The 18188-nt window shown below is 42.2% G+C and overlaps 1 protein-coding gene across 1 annotated transcript in view; it reads left to right on the top strand.

Moving 5' to 3' along the window:
- Nucleotides 1–18188, top strand: part of LAMA1 (laminin subunit alpha 1) — a 155526-nt gene that overhangs the window by 118270 nt on the left and 19068 nt on the right. The window contains exons 40-51 of the mRNA XM_025429490.3: nt 1870–2005; nt 2716–2809; nt 4387–4503; nt 6247–6429; nt 7111–7265; nt 8713–8856; nt 9846–9979; nt 11028–11178; nt 11939–12063; nt 16160–16310; nt 16932–17076; nt 17750–17891. Of these exons, the coding sequence (XP_025285275.1) occupies nt 1870–2005; nt 2716–2809; nt 4387–4503; nt 6247–6429; nt 7111–7265; nt 8713–8856; nt 9846–9979; nt 11028–11178; nt 11939–12063; nt 16160–16310; nt 16932–17076; nt 17750–17891 (1677 nt within the window). The remainder of the gene's footprint in view (nt 1–1869; nt 2006–2715; nt 2810–4386; nt 4504–6246; nt 6430–7110; nt 7266–8712; nt 8857–9845; nt 9980–11027; nt 11179–11938; nt 12064–16159; nt 16311–16931; nt 17077–17749; nt 17892–18188) is intronic.

The following is an 18188-nucleotide window of genomic DNA, read 5'->3' as shown; positions in this document are numbered from 1 at the left end:
ACCTTGCAGGAAACCCCAGGGCAGGTGGTCCATTGAGCAAAGAGCGTAAGAAGGGCTCTTCTGGTCACGGTGTTGAGTCCCTCTTCCTTTGTCTATGAATGAAGACTCCTATTTTCTTCGCGTGGCAAAGAGGATTTCCTCCCATGTCCGGTAACGCTAGTTTTCCTTCTGCATGTGAAAGAAAAATGCGTGCTGAACCAGAGACGAGTAAAACAAATACTAGCTGTGATATCAAGCCCGTAAGGCCTTGCTAAGCCCTCAGGGTTTTGTTAGGTTGGACAGAACGAAGCCATCAATTTCTTTACAGATCCCGTCCTTCTGGAGTGTGTGATTTGGCCGGCTTTATACGTGGAGGGAGGTTTGGTTGCCCACACTGGAAGACGCTAATCCCCTTTATTTTTGACTTCCTGAAGGTCTATTGTTATCTTACAGTTATTTTAATATATGTTTTTAGCATTTGTTAAGTATGTGCTCAGCTTGTTACAAAGTGCCTCTAAACGAGAAGCATGACATGAGTACAGTGGTTCTCAAATTTGTCTGCACTTTGGAATAGCCTGGGGAACCTCAAAAATATGGAGACATCTGTCCCCTTGCCCGCCTTCCTCTCAAAGGCTGTGACTTAATTGGTCTAGATGTGACTTGGGCTTTGTCATATTTTTAAAGATCCCCATGTTATCTAATGTACAGCTAATGAAGGAACTAGTGTTTCAGCCTTATCGGAGATGTACAGGATATTGTAAGTTAATTGGTAAGTTTATTTCTTTAAAATTTGTTTCAGGTCAAGGTAGAAAAAGTCTGGGCACACTGGGAATATGCTGTATGCTGCTGTGTGTTGGGTGTGTTTTGTGGGAGGGAAAAGATTGAGTAATGCTGCCATAAAAGATTAGCTCACACAATGAAAGCAATTAAAAATGATACGATAGAATGTATAAATCATGTGCCGCATTGAGTATTACCGCCTACACGCGCCATAAGAATCTGTAATAGAAAATAGAATTAGAATCTCAGCCTCTCTCTTTTCATCAGCCCTCATTATTTCCCAAAAGAGAAAAAAAAATCTGCCTTACATACATAGCCAGCACAGAACCCATATTACCTAGCACAAATAGTAAGAGCAATTTGGTATGATACACAAAATTAAATAATATTATCTTTTATTTATAAGTCACCCAATCTTGCCAATCAAGTAGTAACTGCTGGTGTCTGGTTTGGGAATCACTCCACTCGATAGCCTTAGGAAGAAAATGAAGTGAGTTACTCAGCAGGCAAAGATGTGTCAATTGTCAGATTTCATTTTCAAGATAGAATGAACTGGATGAAATTGCACCATTACCAGTTGGCAGGTTCATAAGTGATTCGCCCACTTGTAAGAGTGAAGTTCAGATGATTGAAATATTATCTAATCCTCCTCCAAGACCTCTGGTGAATGTCATCAACTTGGCCTGTGCCTTTTGGGGAACAGGATTCGACATCCTTACATATGCTTAGGGAAGCTTTTCGAAAATTAGCAAGTACTGCAGCAGGAGAGATTGCAGCCAATGCAAACCCGCAGGGCAGCCCCCCAGACTATGCAGGGGGGTGGAACAGAAGTGAAAGAATGTTGTGGGCAGCTGGCGGAAACTGGTGGACCCTTAAAACCATGGAAAATGTCAAGAGTCCCTTCTTCGGGTGTTAATTAAGCAGCACTTCTGAGTGTTACGGTGACACTATAGCTACTGCTTACAAGGATTACATTTGGAGTCAGAAGAATCCCTACGTAGTTATTCCCTGTTAATACTTTCCCAAGGGTAGAAACTAGGGAGCTTTCAGGAATAAGGGGCAAGTCCCATTTGGCTTCTGCTAATATTCACAAATATGCTGATTACATAGTGGCCTTGGCAGCGTTAGACATGTGTCCCTGAATGCCACCAGCGCAACCCACGTCCATTCCAACATCCGGAGCCTGATTGAAGAGTCAGAGAAAGTGGCAGAAGATGCTCTCAAGACTGTGACTACAGCGAGCCTGGTGAGAGATGCCCTGGGGGCTGCCTTCCTTTCCTAGGCGCTGTGGGAGATAGTTCTAGAAGGTGCTGAGCAGAGATTCTGTGGCTTAAATTCATGCTTGTCCACATTCTTGTCTGCTGCGATATTTGTCTCTGGCATTATGTGATATAGGGTTTCATTACCTAAGGTCATAAATACTACTTTTTCTTTTTTAATGATTTTATTTATTTATTTATTTATTTATTTATTGGTTTATTTATTAGAGAGCACACATGAGCAGGGGGCGAGGGGCAGAGGAAGAGAGAGGGCCTGACTTATAACCTGAGTCTAAGCCAGCTACTTAACTGACTAAGCCACCTAGGCACCCTTTAAGGTCATAAATACTTCTTTACGAAGACTAGGGACTGGTGATGTGGAAAGGAGGAAAATCTCACAATTTCTTATAGCAAAAGGATAATGCTCCCTGATATCTACTTGAGACTTCCTTTCTTATCTCTGGAGAAATCTTCATTTAATGTCTGGTTTTTGTCTTCATATATTTAAAAATGTGTTCTTTCTCCTCAGCCATGAATTAAGACAATTTAAATCATCCCTACCCATTATCTAGTGAACTCCCATGTTGGGAACTAGACCAGAGGCTATTCTGATAGAGCTGCTGTCCCCATCTCCAGTGAGAGGCCACCTGCCCCTCCTCCACCCCCATTGCCTTGTTTAAGTTGTCCTGTTTCCCAGTTCTCAGAATCCCTTGTTTCTAATGGGAAAGTGGCTCTTCAGCGCAGTTCCAGATTTCTAAAAGAAGGCAACAGCCTGAGCAGAAAGCATCAAGGTAAGTTTCTAGCTTGGACTGGATCTATGAGCAGAGTGAGTATGAATCTTGAGCATACTGCTGGAACATTTTCCTTTCCTGGAGCAATTTGAAAGTGAACAATCCTTTGTCACAGTGACATTCCAATTTCCTATCATAGAAACATCATATAATTTAAATTTTTAAATTTTTGTGTTAGTGCTATCTCTTAATGTGTGGGTACCTCTAGTCTCCCATAGACTCATTAAGCCTTCTCTGTATCTAAATCCCCTATGCATGGCTTCAGCTCGTGGGCTGTCACCATTGCACAGTGTGTGTCAAGTTCTCTTTGGTTTCATGTTCTCCTCTATTCATCTTGCACTGTTTCACAGTTTCTTGAACAGTTGTATTATGTGTGATATATTCCTTTTGCCAGTTTTGCCAAACAGGGCTAATATAATGTTAACTTCATGGTAGCTTCTCATTAAATCATTATTGACTTCAATCACAATGGATTTATCAATTTCATAACAAAAATACCTATGCGGTTAGTTTTTCCTGAAGGGTTCAGTAAGCAGTGATTTGGCATATATAAGGGCTGCCGGTCCAGTAAGCACCACACAAAATGGCAGCAGGAATCAGTTGTATGAGAAAAACATACGAGTTTTAGAACATATACTTTTCACCTTAATATATTCTAATAGATCAAAAATATCAAGTCCTTTTTTATAGGACTAGAAAGTGGGCTGTAAACAAAGGCCCTTTCAGACCACTTCCATGCCCAGTACTGGATCCACCCGTAGCTGTCTGAGTCAAGGGCACGGATGTATGCATATTTTTTTGTTTCTCTGTGAGTGACACAATTTATGTCGTCATCTCACGCTAGAGAAAGTCCCTAATGCTGGATCATAGAGCAATTTAAACACAAACTCTAGCATCAGTATTGATGGGCTGTGGTCTCAGCTTACACGGCAAAAGGTATGTCAGAGGCCACCAAATAATCAACTTTCTGGCAATTAAAATTGTGGGCAGAACCATTGTGTTCATCAGGTATTTTATCCATAATTCATTTTTTTAACCATGTGTCCAGCATCAAGACATGACTATGTATTATGAATAGAAATATTAAAAGTAAAAGCTTTGATCCAACAGCTTTGATCAGACTTGAAGGAGGCTGAGTTGAGCACCTGTCCTGTGGTGAGAGGGTGGGGAGGGGGAGTAGGGGTGCCCTGAGGCAAGATTCTCAAGCACAACAATGTTTTACAACCCAGAAAGATAGATAAGATTTAGATGTGGACAGGAAGTTAGTGACTAAGACTGCGGGATTTAAACCCAAGTCTTCACTGAGCTCTAATTAAATTGGACATGCAATTTAAGAAGAACTATTAGGGAGAAGTGCAACAAGCAAAAGAGGAAAAAAAGACCAAGCAAGCTGAAAACACTCTTAATATGTATAATGAGTGATGCTAAGACTTGTTGGAAAAATTTCAATATTGGGGGGGGGTGTCTCTGTAGAAAGCCATTGATTCTGTGGATGGTCAGAGTGATGAGGGAAACTATTGCCTAGACAACTTTTGAGTAGGCTCCCCTTAAAGAGGACACTTTCCCCCCTTAAACAGGTATCACATTGAAACTGAATGAATTGAAAAATACAGCAAATAGATTTCAAGAGGATGTGGATACAATTACTAGGCAGACCAATGAATCACTCTTATTACTCAGAGCAATTCCTGGAGGTAAGTGGAAAGGGGGTTCTTGATTGAATTAATGTTTCCTCATTGGAAAGCCATTACACAGGAGCAGAAGGAAGTCCTGCTGCAAGCCTGATTAACCGCCCTTGCTCAAAATCGAGACCAAGATGGATAGAGTTTTTACCTGCAGAGGAGTAGGACTTGAAAGTGAAGATAACTATGCTTTAAATAACTCCAGAGCACCTGCATTGGAATGCTAGAATCATACTCTGAAAAGCAAACGCCTTGGGAGACTTGATGCTACCGTGAATTGCTTCTTTTAAAATGGCTTGACATGTCCCTTGAATGAAAGGGTCATTCAGAGAAGTCAGCAAGGAGCTGAATGTTCCCGCTCTAAGGGAAGATGCTAGATTCATTATAAATGTGAGCAATTACAGAGCTCTTGCTTGGTGATCTTCCTTCATGAGGCAATAAAGCATTCTAAAATAAGCTCATAAATCACATGAGTATTGATGGTTTAGAGCTGCACTATCCATTACAGTCCGAAATAGGGATACCTTTGTAAAGTGTAATACAAATGAATCGATCTGTAGTGCATTGTTTACATTCCCTCAGCCTTCTCCTTTTTTTCTTAATAAGCCTTACAAGGATTATTAAGAAAACAAACAACTCCAGAGTTCTCTCTGCGGATTCCCCTTGCACACGTGGGAACTACTGTGGGGAGCTGGGCTTGGGCCCTTTGGACTGCCCTCTCACCTTAAACATGGAAGCGTTTTCTGACTTGAAAGTTTTTCTTTCTTTCTTTCCTTCCTTCTTTCTTTCTCTTTTTTCCTCCCCCCAGCTTTTTTTTTTTTTAAAGAACACATGATGTATGTTGATTAAACACTGAAAAGTGCCTTTTTAGGGGTGCTTGGATGGCTCACTTGGTTAAGTGTCCAACTCTTGATTTTGGTTCAGGTCATGATCTTAGAGACGTGAGATTAAGCCCCATTCGGGCTCTGTGCTGGGGATGGAGTCTGCTTGAGATTCTCTTTCTACCCCTTCTTCCAATCCCCCCGCCCTTAAAAAGAAAAACACCTTTTTTATTTGGAAGTAATTTCAAACTTACAGAAAAGCTGCTGTAAGAGTAAAAAGAAACCTATGTAATCTTTATCCAGATTCCAGTGTTCATTTTTGTCCTATTTGTGAATGGATACTTTAAAGATGAATACTACTGCCTTTAAAAAAATCATCATGCAGATTTTCTAAAATAACTGAACTCTACTTTATTGATAGTGACCATTTAGTCTCTATTCTGCTGTTCCGTCTAGCAGCCAGTTGACACTGTGGGCAAATACCGCTTCCTCTAGCCTATGACACGCCCATCTTACCTACAAATTTAAATTCCCCAACTTTCTTATCCACACACAAAGTAGTTTGAAGAAGGTATTTAATGAACATGAGAAGGGAGTGATAGAAGGGAGAACAAATAAAGAAGTTTAGCTTATTAACATTTGAAAATCTGAGCACAGGTGATTAGTAGGTGCTTTCATGATCTCATTGCATATTGAAATTTCAATACAGAGGATTGTTACCAAAATTATTTCATTGGTTCCTAAAAGGGAGCAGAAAGGCATAGCGTATGCAGTCTTAATACCATCATTAAAAACCCAGAAGCCCCATTTGTCTTCAGCAGCCAATAAGAAATACTGTAACATGTTTCCATGAAACGTTAACGTTTATTGTGGTTTCTGGTTTTCCCCCATGTATAACCACAGGGGTGCGTGCTTGCCTATAAATCTATTTCAGGTGTCAGAGACAAAGGAACCAGAATCAAAGAGCTGGCCATATCTGTAAATCAGAGCGCGGCAAACACTCTGAAGAACGTGGTAGGATTAAGCCAGAAGCTGTTGAACACATCAACTGACCTGTCCAGGGTTAACGCCACCTTACAAGAAACCAACCAACTTCTACAGGACTCCTCAATGACCAGTACGTCATGGTCTCCCTTCCCATTAGGAAAGCTTGCATTGTGAGATTTTGAATTTGCCAGGTGTACGCCGGTGTCTTGTTGACAAGCAGCATTCATACAGAATAAAAATGCAGTAATATCTAGATTTACATTTATCAAGAAAGAGAAGGGCCTTGGGTAATGCTTGGTGCTCGTGCATTTCTCATATGCAGTTGACCCTTGAACAACACAGGTTTAACTGTGCAGGTCCATTATACACAGACTTTTTTTTTTTTTTTTTTTTTTTTGCTGTTGTTAAATGAATATATTACAGAAAACACGTTTTCATTATGATTTTCTTAATACCATTTTCTTTTGTCCAGCTTACTTTATTGTAGGAATATAGTATAGAATACATGTAACATACAAACCACGTTAATTGACTATTTGTGTTGTTGGTAAGGCTTCCAGTTAACAGTAAGCTCTTTCTGGGGGGTGGGGGTTCTTGGGGAGGCAGAAGTTATATGCATCTTTGCATCAAATCCTTGACGTTTTGGTAAATACAGTTGATACTTGAAGAACTCAGGGGTTGAGGCATTCAACCGCCATGCATGGATTTGATTATTAGGATAGTCTATTTTACTCAGTGCGTTGGTAATATAGAATTCATTTCTCCTGTTTCCTCTCTGCCACCAACTTCCTTGCGGCTTGATTCTTGCTAGCTCTGCTAGCTAGAAGAAGAGTTAAAGATGCAGAAACACAAGCCAGCCTTTTATTTGATCGGTTGAAGCCTTTGAAGATATTAGAAGAGAACCTGAACAGAAACCTTTCAGAAATCAAACTGCTCATCAACCAGGCCCGGAAGCAAGCAGCTTCTGTGAGTGTGGGCTTCTGTGCATGGTCTCAGGGGACTCCCATAGAGGGGACGGTCGCCCCGGTCCCCTGGACTGCTAATGACTCAGCTCTTACCTCCTACATTTCTCACAGCCCTGTCTGTAGTACATTTAGAACTTTGTGTTAAGTGTATTCACTTAAACATATATATTTTAAGTAACAACTTACTGACTTTTATTCATGATGCCTATGCTTTTTCTCGAAAATGCCTTCTCTTGCCCTGGACAGTATATTTAAGTATATTTAATTAGTCTCATTTTCTTTGTTTTTTGTTTTGTTCAACATGTTTCAAAACGTTGTTAGCAAAGAGATCTCATGTCTTTATGGAGATTGATAATTATAGCCTAGACATAACAATCCACAAGTATTAGTTAGCAATCCTAGAGCTCGTGGCCTAAGTGTTTACGTCTGAGTTTCCTTGGCTGAGTATGGCATTACGGCCATCATTTTACCAACCCGGTGTTAATAATCCAAGTATTCCTCAGAATGTTTGCACACTATGAGCCTCATTGTCCAGGAGTCTGATACCATAGTCTGTACACACACAAATGCTCACCAATCCAGGTCACTAAATGCATAAAACACTTGACAGCTGGACAAGTACAAACTGGGAAAAATGTTTTACAGCATTCCATAGCATATGGCATTGGTTGTGCTCTATAGGAGAGGCATTTCAGGGAAATAAAAGACTTTCAAGAGAATATACAGTTGCCACACTACTGGGGATTTATGGAAGACAAATGTGACCTCTGGTCTCCTGTTCATCAGCCTGATCCCTTCTGGCTAAGAGAAAGGAGTTCTGGAGTCTTCAACTCCCCCCTCCCCTGACTGGCCTCAATATTGAAAATGGCTGTAGGTTGACATGAGCCCTGGTTTCTGGTTTAACTTTCAATTAAAGCCACCAAATAAGCATACGCTGGATGCAAGTTTCTAAAAGCTCTGATTAATACAAACGTATAATCGTTAAAGCTAATATAAGAAATATATGCAAATACTTACTTGGAGAAATGTGTAGTAAGTACAAAAGTTGCTCTATAAATATTTGCTGAATGTATAAATAGATTATCCCTTCGTTTATGTGACAGATGGTCATCAAATATCCTCCCTGTGTCAGGTGTAAAGATTCCAAGCTAATCTGGATAAGCTCCTTGTCTTAAGGAATTAAGTCTCACATGAGTGAGACCATTTCCTACATCACATACTCTTCAAACTTCAAGACTGACTTTTCCATATTTAAATAGTTCACCAAATAAAGTAATTTTCATCACCACCTGATCTTTCAGTCTATGAAACACAAAGTATTATGTTTAATCAAGAAGAGGAACCTTGCCTTCCAGTGAAAATCGGTTATGGAACAGCACTTTTGAACTCCTGGCGTGCTGCCGACGTGTGTCACTAAGTGATTAGGACACCTCCCTTTCCTCTTACAGATTAAAGTCGCCGTGTCAGCCGACAGAGATTGTATCCGGGCCTACCAGCCTCCGATTTCTTCTACTAACTATAACACCTTAACACTGAATGTCAAGACAAGTGAACCCGATAACCTTCTCTTTTACCTCGGGAGCAGCACCAGTGTGAGTATGGTCTTGCAGAAAGTAACAGTGAATCTCTTATGAATGTGTGTATTTCCTGAATTGGCAGGGTTTTTTGATGGAAAACAAAACAAAACAAAAACAGGGCCCTGGTGAAATCACTAATCTTTCTAAGGGAGCTAAGCTCTTGTGTGAAACTAGTGGCATTAAATTAAAAACACACAGGACAAAACTGAATGCATGCGAGGAGGGCGGCGATTTTGAGAGGGTCTTAACTGCTAGCTGTGAGGTAGGATTTCCTAATGTCTTCTGCAACCTCTTTAGCCACCGAGTGTAGCCGCTGGTATGTAAAGTGGATCTGGGTGGTGGTTAGCAGGAGTGGAGGTGCGTACCCTATGGGGCATATCAGAATTGTCCAGCCTCACTCGGGTTCTTCAATGCAACAAGAGTCCAGTGGTTCCCATAGGGGCAAGTCCCCTGTGGAAGACCACTGACACCTTTGGCTGCCAGTGGGAATGGGTCTGAACTCTTGGGATTGTGAGAGCAGAAATATATTAAGAAGCACAAATTCTGAAACATTCTTGGGAACTATGGTGCAGAATACATGCAAGTTCCTGATAGGGGATTTCATGGCTCCTGTCTCACTGGGTATTTCATGTTTGTTTATTGCCTTCTCAGATGGAGCAAATAAATAAATAAGTTCAGTGTGTTCCCTCATGTTTCCTGTAGGCTACCGTTGACCCCCCAGTGAGTGTTCTTGGAGAACTTTCTGGAAGGCACTGTGGAGGGCCATGCAGAGCAAGGGTGGTGAGGCACTGATATCCAAAGATGGCTTAACCGTCTCCAACACTCCGTCTAGAACACTGATGTTCTAGCTCCAGTGAGGGGGCGCATTTAAAGACAAAAGACAGGGTTTTTGTTTTGTTATCTAAGAATAGGGAAAATGCCCTAGGAGCTCATTCTCTAACATGTTTGGGTAGTCACACAACAATTGGCATGAAAACTCATCCCAGCTCATGCCCGCACCCCAGGCTGATTTCATGGCGGTGGAGATGCGGCGAGGGAAGGTGGCCTTTCTCTGGGATATGGGCTCCGGATCAACGCGGTTGGAATTTCCAGACTTCCCCATTGATGACAACAGATGGCACAGTATCTATGTAACCAGGTAGCAGAGAAAGTTCTCTCCACCTGTCTCTCTTTTTCAAACTGTATCTTTGAGGTTTGTAATATGTTTGTCACATCATACAATAGTCTTTGAAACTTCCAGGAAGTCAGATTATAATAAAAGGACAGATCGTTGGTTTAGTTTAACTATAGAATTAAGGGCTTTTTTCCCCCTTTATTACCGAAGAAGTGAACTTTGTTACCACAATCAACAATCATAAGAAGAAAAAGGTTGAAAGTTAGTTACCTTTAGAATGTTGGCTCTAACGCTGAGAGGGCCAGCCCAATACATTGTGTTCTCCCCAGTAGAGCAGAACCAGGGGCACCAGGGTAGAAATTCCATGTGGCAGGTGGGTGTGCATGTAGAAGAGGATGGAAGGGCAGGATCCAAGAAGGGAGTGTGGTTTCCTAAAATTCAGACACAAGGCAAAATTCATCCTCGTAAAGCCCCTCTCCAGAGGGATCTCCTTTTAAGCACTTTTGGGTATATCTTTTTACTTGTCCATGATATTATGGTTTGTTGCTGATGGTGTGTTATTGCTGGGAATCCTTGTCTTTTGCCTTGTTATTTATGGAAATGGAGTAACATTGAAGACAGTAGACTGTTTCAGATAGGAGTTGACTCATTATCTGTAATTGGCTTAAGTAAAGAGGTAGCATGATGTAGTTTATGATTTAGAAGACCTTCTCAGGCAGCCCGGGGGACTCAGCAGTTTAGCGCTTGCCTTCAGCCCAGGGCGGGATCGAGTCCCACGTCGGGCTCCCTGCATGGAGCCTGCTTCTCCCTCTGCCTGTGTCTCTGCCCCTCTCTCTCTCTCTGTGTATGTGTGTCTCTCATGAATAAATAAATAAAATCTGAAAAAAAAAAAGGCCTTTTCCACAAGGCTTTGTGAACCAACTGGGGTCGGGGTAGGCAAGAGCAGAAGAAGTGGGGGACCGCTTCAGGGAAGGTGGGGAGAAGCAGCTGGAGACTGTGGATAAGGGTGTATATCTGCTGACAGACTTACAATACTCAAAGTGTTCTTTTTGCAATTCTTTGTGACCCTTAGATTTGGAAACATTGGCTCCCTGAGTGTAAAGGAAATGAGTGCAATTGAAAAGCCACCAATGAAAACAAGTAAATCCCCCGGAGCAGCGAACGTCCTAGATATAAACAACTCCACACTAATGTTTGTTGGAGGGCTCGGAGGACAGATCAAGGTAACATTCCCTGCGTCATCAGAACGGATCTGATGGGCTACTTTCACCTACATGTAAAACTAGTATGTTTAAATTATTGATCATCTCCCAACAGATGAATACTTCTCATTTCCATTATCTTGCTCAATGACGGTAAATTTGCAGAGTTGGGCTGGTTTTATAAAGCAAAGGATCCTGCTGAATAAAGAGCATAAATGGAAAAGAAGCCAGTGGTTCATTTTGCTATCTGAATTTCTTTTCCAGGACTGGCACAGAAAATTCAGTATTTTGCATTCCTTTCTGTAATTTCTCTTACTGCCATGCCCACTCTGGTGGTAGATTAATGCTATTTAGTGTTAGCACCAGAGCCGGTGGTATTTATTTTATTATACCGGTAGGCTATCCCCTTACTGGATGGGTTGAGTCACCTGGACTTGGTTCGGGGCTCTGAGAGTAAGGGTGTCGGTCCCAGCCAGGCCCCTGCCACTGACCAACATGCTCTGAGCTTCTGTTTCCTCATCTGTAAAAGGGGCTCCTCTCTGGGGACCCCGGAGACTGAAGTGATCCTTGAGATCCTGTCTGGTGGTCACTCATTCCAAGATTCCACTTAATAATTGCAAGGAAATCCAGTGATTACAACCCAGCCATTTTTCTGAGTGTTGTCTTCTCAAACTTTGGATGTTTGACTTGAGCTCCCAGGAGGGAGTTTTGAGCCCACGAGAATGTATTCCTTTCCCCCCCAATCCACGTGGGGTGTGTTTGCTTTGTTTGTTTACATCAGAAGTCACCTGCTGTGAAGGTCACCCATTTTAAAGGCTGCATGGGGGAGGCTTTCCTGAACGGACAGTCCATCGGCCTGTGGAACTACATTGAACGGGAGGGCAGGTGCCACGGCTGCTTCGGAAGGTAATGCGCCCCCCAGTTTAACCCGCGGGGTCCTGAGCATCCGAGAGCTGCTGAGAGAGTTCTCGTGGGCACCGCGGTGGCGTAGAGCTCTGATGTCAGCGGGCCTACCGCAAAGGAGAGGATGTGGGTCAGCCGCTAACAGAAACATGGGAATTATTTTTAACCTTTAAAAAGTAGTTTTCACTGTGTCTCCTATGCTTCCATCATGGATCATCTAATTGAGAAGCAGCAGACATCCTCTCAAACCAGCTTCTGTCTCAAAGAGCCACAGGGAAGCCTTAGGGAAGTCACTGCACATCTTTATTTTGAAAATACCTCTAAGGATGGGAGAATTTCATTTGTGCTGCCCATTTTTATAGATCAGTCCTTCCCCATTCCTAAATTCTATAATTCTAGAAATTAAATGCCCTTGGCAATGGAGAACAAGTACCTGACATCGTTTTTGCGGATATTGATATAACAGCAGGCATTTAATGACCATCTCACCGAGCTCAACACCCCATGCCCGTTTTGCTTTCTAAAAAAGCAGCAGCAACCCCAGAAGTGTACCAGACCTGTTTTCTAGCACTTTAGTAGTTGAAGACAATAGATTGCTTTTGCCATTAGAGAAATGTAAGATCTGATATAATTCTAACGGGCTGCTCTGTCCAGGTGGGTACCCTGTAATTATCAGTGAGCTGTGACAAGGTCAGTTGCAAGCAACTCCCATTACAGTTAGAAACTCGTGGGCGAGTTTTCATTTTGTTAGATCTGTTTTCTCTTAGGGCCCGTAGCTTGGGATTCTGTGGTTTGAGCCTTTTATTTGCTTCTTTGCCTTAACTTAGCTTGCTTTCAAAGTCATGACCAGAAGCTTGGTTATTGGAGCCTTACGACTGAACAAAACATTAGCTTTGGAATCGAAGTTTCAAGCTCCCTCTCGGTGACTTTGTAGTAAGTCACTTCACCTCGTGGAGGTTTGATGCCTTCTTCCAGGAAAGGAAAATGAAAATCATGTTGTCTTACCTCCCAACACAATTACGTTTACACTTCATTCCTTATTGAGAGGCCATCAGAACCCCTAATATGCTAATGAGCAGTAACCTTGACCCTGGGACAGGCTGGACTTGCAGCATCTCAGACTCACTTGACCCCAAACTTTTTAAAAAAACAGCATTTCAGAGTTGCTTATATTCCAAAGAACATACTGTGGCAGATGCTGAGACAGACACAAGCTGGCGTTTTCTATGTTTGTAAATTGAATGGTCTTCATTTTAGGCAACTGTCCCTACTCATTAGACGAAGACTTTAGCGCAAAGAATTAACAAATGAATTTTAGTAAATGAATCAATTTTAGCAGAGCGGTGATTAGAATTTGATGGGCTTTGGACCTTTCGGTGTAATCTGCCATTAGTAAATCATTGGTGTGGTCCACTGACGTCCTTTCGATTGAAAAAATGATTTCCTCAGTAGGAGCATTTACCTTTGACTTAAATTACAAGTAAACTAATTGAATTTTTTGCTTTTTTATTCCTCTTTGAATATATACTTCTACTTCCTTATGTGTCACCAGCACAATTATAAGCGATCTCTCAAATTCTTAAAAGATATTACAAAATAAGCTACTGATTCTAACAGTTTTCATCTGAATATGGAACAAAGAACCCTTTTTATTTAATGAACCGAACTGTATTGTCGTGTTGCCTATGAGTGGACGGCGTGCCAGGCTGTGCAGCTGAGCTTAGGGACAGGCCAGTCACCTGTGTCCTGGGCCCCCTGCTGGCCGTGTCCACAGTGGCCGCGGGAGTTGATCCCCAGCGTCTCAGGGTGTCGGTGTCCGGGAGGGATACCTGGAGGGAAGCGCAGAGGAAGGAGCTGGGGCGCTGGGGCGAGTGGAGGCACGGGTGGCGAGGCCTGGTGGGCCCGGGGCGCAGGCGATGCCCCGCTCGCTCTCACAGGGCTGCCCCAGTGCTGTGGCTAGGACGGTATGCGTGACCCCCTCATGAGCGAGCGCTGGCATCAGAGGTCTAGTGAGGCTTTAAGGCTCGGCCCAGTGGGCGGTGGCGGGGAGGGGGTGCTCCCCAGGTCGGCCTGACTGCAGGACCCTCTCTCGGAATTGCTGGGTGCTGGAACAGAGCTCTCCACGAAGGGCTGTTGGCCACCGGCTTCCCTTTGTCCCGAGGCAGGGGCCTAGAGCTGCCCCCCGAGGCCCACCTGGGGACAGGCCCCTGGGCTGACTGGCGAGGCACGTGGGCCTCATGGTTATAGGGACGAGTCCCAGAAATGTGTCATTGACTGGGAGCAAGAACCTTCTCAGGAGACATGCATTCGGACACTGATTTGAAAGCATCCCTCTTGGTGGCCACGTCACTTGGCCAGGCCCTGCTGATGGAGAGAAGCCAGAAGCAGAGCTCACATTCCCCAGGACAGAGAGTTCCTGGGCTCTGCAGAGGGAGAGGGTGTGCACAGCGGGACAAGACAGATTTCTGGAGTTTTGCTTGAAACCCTGTGGCTCCACCATTTTCTTGGGTGTGTCCTTGGACAACGTACTTAATCTTTGAGGCTCGGCTTTTAGTAGGCACAATGGTGACCCTTCAGGGACCTCTGAACAAAGCAGAATAATCAGAGCTAAGTGACGTGACCATCTAAGTGCCAAGCACGCTTAAAGATCTTTACATGTATTAAATCATGTATAGCCCTTCCTGAGAGCATCTATTCATTTCCTTATTTTATAGATGACGGGAATGAAGCACAGAGATGTTAGGTAACTTTTCCAAGATCACACAGCTAATAAATCGGGACAAGGATTTGAACCCCAGCAGTCTGGTTGTAGAGTCTGTGTCCTTCGCTGCATGAAACTGACCGGCTAAAAGAGCAGTGGAACATGCTTGTAGGAAGTCACAGATTTCAGAATGAAATCATAGAGAATTAAGCCATAGTATCTTGATGCAGAGTGCATTTAAGTTATACTTCCTAAGAGGTTGAAAAACAGAAATCTTTAGAAAAAAGCAGGACCACGGGAAGCTGTCAATTTGTAACCCGAGGTTTCATAAAGCACTGCTATTTTTGTTTTGTTAATGGAAACAGTATCACCCTTTGGTTAGTTGTCCTGCTCGGAGATGTGGGACTAAGCTTGGTTATTATACCTTCAAATGGTAAAAGTGCAAATTCATATCCTCCCAAAATACCTAAATCCAAGTTTTGACTCTGAAGCCCAGAAATGTGTTTTTTAATGTATTATGATATGCTCCAGATAAACTTACTTTATAATCGAAGAGTGAATAAAGTCAGCCTTTTGAAATATGGAGGAGACCAGAAAACACTTTGACCTGAGAAGTACTGAGGTCTGTTTTAAATAACTTTGTCATAAGCTCATCCTGCAGATGTTTGAGATTGTTGTTGTTGCTGTCAGTGATCTTTTTTTTTTTTTTTTTTAATGGTCCTTCTGCTACATTGGTACATACTTGTTCTCTATCATTATTCCAGTTTAGCTGAGGTATTGCTTAAAACCAGCAGATGGTGGGATGCCTGGGTGGCTCAGCAGTTTAGCACCTGCCGTCGGCCCAGGCCGTGATCCTGGAGTCCTGGGATCGAGTCCCACATTGGGCTTCCTGCATGGAGCCTGCTTCTCCTCCTGCCTATGTCTCTCTCTATCTCTCTCTCTCATGAATAAATAAAATCTTTAAAAATAAATAAATAAATTTAAATAAATAAATAATTAAAACAAAACCAGCAGATGGTGATAAAATGCTAATATAAAAATTACTCTGAAAGCTTCAGAATTAAGAAAGGGCAGTGACTTTAAGGAAATTAGAACAAAATAAAAATTGACTTGATAAGTCGAACTATTGTTAGCAGTTACCATCCTTTGGAGACTTTTCTACTTACTACAGTGAACACTGCCTGCATTAACTTTCTTTTCCTTAGAAAGCAAGCAATTGGCATTTGTCTTGTATAATCTTGTGGCAGGCATATTTTAAGTTATGACTTACACTTGTTATCAAATTATGGACATAATAGCTCTACCACAGTGTCTGTGAATACCTCAGTTAAGGTACCATTTCTTCTCTTTAACCACCTTCCTGAGACTAGATTGTCTTTCATCTGCTCTGCTTTGCAGCCCCCAGAATGAAGACTCTTCCTTCCATTTCGATGGGAGTGGGTATTCGGTCGTGGAGAAGACGCTCCGGGTGACTGTGACTCAGATTATTATGCTTTTTAGTACCTTTTCACCCAATGGGCTTCTTCTCTACCTTGCTTCAAATGGCACTGTAAGTATATACAGTCAAATTGCTATGAAGGTATTTATGTTTAATGACCGCTTTATAAGCATATATAAATATATACATATGTATGACATACTATTTCCCCATTTTAAATAATTTATTATAAATTCACTGAAGAACCTTTGCAAAATACAGGAGAGCACCAAGTAGAAAACAGCCTTCCTATTGTTTATAGATATCAACAATATTTATTATTAAATTTTGACTTTCGTATATCTTGTCCCATGTTCACTCTGGCCTTCTTTGAATTCCATCCACAGGAATTTCATGTTATTTTTATCCTATTGTGGGGGTGATTTTTCTTAATCTTCTAGTTGTATTTTTAGGGCTGGCCCATTTGTCAGTCTAAACAAAAAAGATACAAAGATTGCACTTCCCTTATTGAATTGGAGATTTTGGCAACCATGTGTTTGTCTCCTCCATATCTGTCTGGTAGACTAGAAAGTCTTCCCAGACACTTCAGTTTCCTGAGACGAGACCTCTGAATGTTGAGCCAGCTGGTTTTAGGAGTTTGACTTCGGAAGGTTTCTACCATCCACAACTTGCAGGGAAGGGAAATCTGTGAGAATGTCGTCACCCCGGGTAACTCTTTTTTCTTCTTCACAGAAAGACTTTTTATCCATCGAACTGGTGCGTGGCAGAGTTAGAGTTGTAGTTGACCTGGGTTCAGGGCCTCTTGCTCTTATTACAGACAGACGCTATAACAATGGAACCTGGTACAAAATCGCCTTCCAGAGAAACCGGAAGCAAGTTAAGTGAACATGAGGACAATGAGATGTTACAGGTCACCTTGTAAAACCAGGAATACTTCCAAAATCAGGGCGCCTGGGTGGCTCAGTCCATTAAGTGTCTGACTCTTGATTTTAGCCCAGATCATGACCTTGGGGTTGTGAGATTGAGGTCCGCATTGGGCTCTGTACTGGGCATGGAACCCACTTGGGATTCTCTCTCTCCCTCTGTCCCTCCTCTCCCATGTCTAAGAAATTAAAAAAGAAAGACAGAAAAGAAGTCCTTCCAAAATAAGCAGGCTTTATTTACTCTAGCTTCTTGGCTACTCTTGAATTATATTCTAATAGAAAGCCATTGTTTTCTTTGAAATACTAAGAGCCAGGGTTCACATTTTGCTGGAGGAATATAATTCTATTTTTCTGTGGTTTCCAAATGCATTACCTAACATTGCTGAATTGGAATCAAAGATCAAATCCATTCTCTTTCCTGCCACACACATACTGCTGTCATTCAGTGATCTGTATTCTGGATTCACTGGCTTTTATATAGAGGATTTTCATGTGTCCTTTATAATATCAAGAATACTCCCTGGTCAAATGTGCAGAATGTGAAAGAATTTAAAAGAATTTATAAACAGACTTTGTTTTTACCTTAATGTAGAAAGTGATTTTCATTTTTCTGTCTCTTCTTTTTAGGATTCCTAGCAGTTATTGATGCATATAATACCAGTTATAAAGAAACCAAGCAAGGTGAAACTCCAGGAGCATCTTCTGATCTCAACCGTCTAGATAAAGATCCAATTTATGTGGGTGGATTACCTAGGTCAAGAATTGTAAGGTATATCACATGGTATAATTGTCATGTCTGTGTTGCCAAGTGTGTTAGGATCCTAGGGCTGCTATAACAAGGCACCACAAGCCAGGGGGCAAACCACAGAAGTGTGCTCTCTTTCAGCCCTGGTTAAGTCCAAAATCAAGGTGTCAGCAAAGTTGCTTCCTTTCTGATGGCTGTGAAAAGAATCTATTCTGTGCTTCTCTCCTAGCTTCTGGGAACTTCAGGAATTCCTCAGCTTGTGGATGATGTCATTCTCTCTGTGTCTTACTACATTGTCTTCCCTCCCTGTGTATCTTGTCC

This window comes from Canis lupus, chromosome 7, assembly GCF_003254725.2.
Source record: "Canis lupus dingo isolate Sandy chromosome 7, ASM325472v2, whole genome shotgun sequence".
NCBI lineage: Eukaryota > Metazoa > Chordata > Mammalia > Carnivora > Canidae > Canis > Canis lupus.
Note: the sequence above shows the minus strand (reverse complement) of the source record. Positions and strands in the feature narration are given on the sequence as shown.